Source organism: Cupressus sempervirens, chromosome 9 (genome assembly GCF_028749045.1).
Source record: "Cupressus sempervirens isolate cs-2001-9-10 chromosome 9, ASM2874904v1, whole genome shotgun sequence".
Lineage (NCBI taxonomy): Eukaryota > Viridiplantae > Streptophyta > Pinopsida > Cupressales > Cupressaceae > Cupressus > Cupressus sempervirens.
The window spans coordinates 216729861-216735860 of record NC_143126.1 but is presented as its reverse complement, the minus strand read 5'-3'; the positions used below and the strand labels follow the sequence as shown (position 1 = coordinate 216735860).

The 6000-nt window shown below is 35.1% G+C and overlaps 1 protein-coding gene across 1 annotated transcript in view; it reads right to left on the bottom strand.

Moving 5' to 3' along the window:
• Window positions 1-1491: 1491 nt before the first annotated feature.
• Window positions 1492-6000, bottom strand: part of LOC149538281 (uncharacterized) — a 40092-nt gene continuing 35583 nt past the window's right edge. The window contains exon 2 of the mRNA XM_089799646.1: window positions 1492-2241. Within this exon, the coding sequence (XP_089655772.1) occupies window positions 1882-2241 (360 nt within the window). The 3' untranslated portion in view covers window positions 1492-1881. The remainder of the gene's footprint in view (window positions 2242-6000) is intronic.

Here is a 6000-nt window from a genome sequence, read left to right as displayed (position 1 = left end):
GTTTTTATTGAGAATCCCTGCTATATTTTTTTTCTAGTTAACACTATTATGTTTCTTGGCAATGAAGTTTTAAACATCTTCCTCAGGTTTTTAATCCAAAATGACTAAACTCGACATTGTTTTAGCATACCCTGTATTACCAATATTACTATTTCCACCATAGTTTTTGATAGAACAAACTAGTTCTCATTAGATTCCTTCCTACCAATAGAACTTGCATTGTAAGATTTATCATTAGGGTTTTTATTGAGAATCCCTGCTATATTTTTTTTCTAGTTAACACTATTATGTTTCTTGGCAATGGAGTTTTAAACATCTTCCTCAGGTTTTTAATCCAAAATGACTAAACTCGACATTGTTTTAGCATAGCTTGTATTACCAATATTACAATTTCCACCATATCCTCTCTACGGTTTGGATTGATAATTTTGGGTTGGCTTAGATCCCTAATATTCCTTTCAACAAGAGGGCAATTCCTACTCACGTGGCCTTCTTTCTTACATAGATAACATGCATTTAATCCTCCCCATATTTAATATTACAAGTTAACATTTCAATCCCTACATCAATTCCTATTTCCTCGTATGATTAATTTTCCATTGATGTGCAAGAGATGGGCTTTTGTGCGCTATGCAGGTCACCTTGCAGCAACATGGATCAAATCTGTGTTAAAATCAACCCTCAAAGCCTTGACCAAGAAAAAATTACTAGTACTCGTGGAGTTTAAATTGTAAATGTTACGTATTTTATGAACTACTTCTTATCAACTTTGTTAATGCCAATAAAAGAAATTAATAATATTTATATATGGTACTGCTATGTTTGAATTAGAGTGGTCAACATTTGACTAGGGAAAAAATTTGTTCAGGTTGAATAATAATAAATTTAAATATGATAATAGACTCAAAACATAGCAGTATCAAAAAGGCACCGCAGGCCACTTATAGTGGATGCACCATTTCCTAAAATCTCTAAATCACATCATTCTTCTCAATAATTTCCAAGGTGTTGTTCAAGGCATTTTATCAAATTTAAATTCATTTACCTCTCTTCACAAGCTGTTTGAACCATCTATAATATGAGAGCATTATGATTATAATAACAAGAATGGTTCAGTTTCCTTTCTTGAAGAAGATTGTATTCAAAAGCAACAACATGATAATACTTGTCTCCATGATGTTCAAATCAATCAAAGTAACACTAAGGTAGTGAAGATTGTATGGCTATGGCCTGTTCATTTCTGTTGTAATCTTATTTATTTCTGAATCCATTCAAAACTTGCATGGTTTTCATAGGAGTCTTTTTAGATTTCAACTGTGGAAGTCAAAGATGTTTGATTCTATTAAACGTCAGATTATAAAGGATAAGCTTGTCAATGTTCACTATAAAAAAGTCAAAATTCCCATCTATATTGTAGTGTCAAATTCCAAAAGAACAATACTATTGGCAACCAGGAGAACAACCATAGTAGAATTCTTGTTGCTCCAACCATGAAAATATGAATGCTTTTATAAGAGAAGGAAATTAATCACAAATAACATTTGGCGATTACAATGCTTCTCTAGCTTCCAAATTTTATTTTTTCTCGCTAGAGGATCTTCAGCTGCAGCCTACTGTGCATTGTAGAAATGCTGCAATTTTATTCTTTTCTATGAATACAAAGAGCATTACATTTGTAGACAAATATGAAACACCAACATAAGATTTCTGAAGCTATATTTACAAAGATCTTGATTGTGAATGGTACATAGGTATTTGAGTCATGGATTCCTTGACATGTATTCCAGCAAATTATGATTGAACAGATTTACTTTCTTCATCCTGTCCAATTGCACATTAGATCTAGAGAAATTGTCTTCTATTAAAATGTTGTTGACTGATTCATTCGGGGGAGTGATGGAATCTCCATGCAAACAAATGAGAACCCTTGCCACTTACCATACCAGCTATTGTTCTAAAAGGATTATTGATCTTGTTCCTTATCCTTAAAGCTACTAATAGTTGTGATGAACGCCACATTGTACTTGACACAAGCATAATGCCAAGGGCCATATGAGTGACTATGTTTTGCTTCTTCACAAATCTTAGCTCTCTTATGAGATCTTTCTCAGTAACTTTAAGTCCAACGTGCTCTTCTGTTTTCTTGATCTTCTCATCTAAGCCTACTGAATCAGAATTCCCAGAATATTCTATTATGGGCAGTAAAGCTTTTTCTTCTCGCTCTGTCCTTAATGAATTCAACTGCAAGATGGGATTACAAGAAAAAATATTATACAGACAACTCAATTCTAATAACTCTGCAAAAAACTGTATCATCTCCACACAAGTCCTCAGAGCTACAAATACATGTACAACAACCACAGAAATAATGTCATTGGCCATAATTAAGAAACTTCAAGAAAACATAGCTGAGATTAATGGGTATCATTTGGTGCAAGCTTAGAAAATTTATGATAAAAACATGTCACTTCGAGCATTCTCTGCAACTCCTGGGTACAAAGATACAGAGTTCATTCCGGGAGGCTTATATTTTATCTCTACCACCGAAAAAATCCATTGCAGACATCGATAGCAGATTTTCACATCCATAAAACTTTGTTCTATCTGAGCAAGTACAACTCCCTAAAACAGCATAGAATCTGATTTTACAGTATATTAAAAAAGTGGATCTCGAATACTTTCTTCTCAGAATAATAGATCGACAAAGAAAGATGACACATACTTCATCTCAACAAACATTAAAACACAGGTGAAGAAAACACAAGATTGGACGATTCTGTGATATGCCGCTCAATCGGCACCCCTATTCTAGCATGTCTAGATCCTTTATGGGCAATTTCCAAGTTTTGTTTAGACAAAACCTGTGAATTGATTAATATGTTTAAGATATGTGATCTTGACATGACTAAGCTTTACCAAATAAAAGTGTGTGAATTATGAAGAACTGGTCACTGATATGTTAAAGGTTGTGCTAAGGATTTCATATTTATGTTGATCATGCCCTTTAATTATTCAATAATCATTCTCATGTTAATAATTTGTTGATATCAATTACAACCACAAAAGAAGTCATGATCCCATTAGTGCATGTGTGGAGATCACATGTACTGAAGGATTGCCGAAAACAGATTAAAGTTTACGGAGGTTTTTGGTTCCATGAAGCTGTGACGAGGTCAACCCAGCAGAAGTTCCTTAAGTGTCAAAGGAGGTGGCATTGACAAATCAGAGATCCAGTTCAATGTCAAATCAGAGAGGCACAATTGAAGAAGATTTCAATGAATTGAAACTAATCTAACAAATCAGTTTCCAATAATTAAAGACCTGAACGGGATCTCCTTCCCAGATGAGTGGAAGTGTGGGAAACATCAAATGTAGAAAGTAGTCCAATGACTGCGAAAGATGAACTGCAACTAAATGAATGTAGGCATCAGCGTTCTGCTTCAGAGGAAAGGAGAATCAGGATCCAAGAAACCAATCCGCTTGTTGATGTTTTGCAGCTTTACTTGGATAAGTTGCATCAAGATATGTATCTGAAGAAAGGAGAATCAGGATCCAAGAAACCAATCCGCTTGTTGATGTTTTGCAGCTTTACTTGGATAAGTTACATCAAGATACACATATCTTGATGTAACTTATCCAAGTAAAGCTGCAAAACATCAACAAGCGGATTGGTTTCTTGGATCCTGATTCTCCTTTCCTCTGAAGCAGAATGCTGATGCCTACATTCATATATGAGTTTAATTATGACAATGAACAGACATGTCCCATGAAGGGACATGCCTATTCTCTCACACTCTTATAAATATAAGGGGAGGCTGCAGTTAGAAAACACATACCACATAGGCAGTCCTTAGTACATTTGCAGCAATCCTGGAAATCCAACATAGTATCAGAGCTGGTTCTTCCACTGGCCTGTAGAATTTGTTTAGTAAAAAACCGATTTAGATAGTTTCAGGAACTAAGTCAGAGATGATGATTATGGATTCCTTGCTTTATATGATGCAAATACATCAGTCATCTGTGACCTAGGAAGTTGGCATGTAGAGACTTATGGTCCATATGTTTGGTTTATAACTAGATGCTTCTTATTCTTTGAACACGTGCCTTCTATGTTTATTGTCTAGGCCTGCTAATTTTTCAGGCACATTGTCTTTGTTGACGAAGTCCCTGTATTCATTATGCATTGAGGCTTTCTTGTTGTTATTGTTCATCTCCTGCTTTGTGACATCTGAGGAAAGGTTCCCATGTTTAAATTTTCTTATGGCCTTGAGACGTTATATCTTGGTGGATAACACATACATTTAGATATAGGTAGCGGACTCTCCCTTTGATTGAAATGGTAGCAGAGTGCTCAACATGACTCTGTGATGCTACAAGTGGAAGGCACCGGTTCTATTCTTTGAACACGTGCCTTCTATGTTTATTGTCTGGGCCTGCTAATTTTTCAGGCACATTGTCTTTGTTGACGAAGTCCCTGTATTCATTATGCATTGAGGCTTTCTTGTTGTTATTTTTCATCTCCTGCTTTGTGACATCTGAGGAAAGGTTCCCATGTTTAAATTTTCTTATGGTCTTGCGATGTTATATCTTGGTGGATAACACATACATTTAGATATAGGTAGCCGACTCTCCCTTTGATTGAAATGGTAGCAGAGTGCTCAACATGACTCTGTGATGCTACAAGTGGAAGGCACCGGTTCTATTCTTTGAACACGTGCCTTCTATGTTTATTGTCTGGGCCTGCTAATTTTTCAGGCACATTGTCTTTGTTGACGAAGTCCCTGTATTCATTATGCATTGAGGCTTTCTTGTTGTTATTTTTCATCTCCTGCTTTGTGACATCTGAGGAAAGGTTCCCATGTTTAAATTTTCTTATGGTCTTGCGACGTTATATCTTGGTGGATAACACATACATTTAGATATAGGTAGCCGACTCTCCCTTTGATTGAAATGGTAGCAGAGTGCTCAACATGACTCTGTGATGCTACAAGTGGAAGGCACCGGTTCTATGAACCAAGATAACTAACTAAAGATCTTGAAGACTCCTTGTGTAATCATGAGTGCTCATTTTTTTTGTATGCAACTGATTTAGTAACAGTGATCATATAATTGATGGGATCTGAAATATTAAGTAGGAAAAAGAATCGATCAACTGTATAAAATGAGAAGGATCTGTGAGCCATATTTCAAGTCACACCAATTACGTGGCATCCACATAACACCAAATATAGGGTGGAGACACTGCTTAAAACAAGGAACATGGAGAAGCCATCAAGGATGGTCGTTCTTCTGGAGGGACATTCTGCTAAAATAAAATGGCAATCATCGACAAGGGAGTACAATATTGATGAGCTTGATAATTAAATTATGCATGATTTGTGTCAAATAAATGAGAAGACTTAGGAATTATGGACGATTGCTGACAACTAAGCATTTAGAGGGTATCATTTCAAGTAACGTGTGGAAGAGCCTACAACTGTCAATGGGAAACTGTGGCATAATAAAAAGGTCGTTGAGGATATAAGGAGGACAAAGGTTACAAGGCACTATATTGAGATGTGTGCACTTAGCCTATACTAAGGCATAGTTAAGAATTGAGCATGATATTCCATGAAAGTGGCCCACATTAGAACATTGACAATATAAAGTGAAGGCATTAGTTGCATCAAGCACCAACCCATTAAAGGTGGGTATTAAGGTATGTTTGTGCTAATATTTATTTATATGATATGGATATTATAATTAGAAAATACAGTTGGTAACGAATTATATAATATATATGATGAATGTAGTGTAATGTGTAAAACATTGTGAATTTCTTAAAATCAGATTATTTATATCAATAATATTTATTTAAGAAATGATTGATATTTTATGAGATCAATATAATATCTTATAAGAAGGGTGAAATATCACATCAACAATGACAAGAACAATCAAGGATGTTGAGAAGTATTTATTTTCTTTGAGCATCATAATTGTCTAATCATTGTAGCTTCT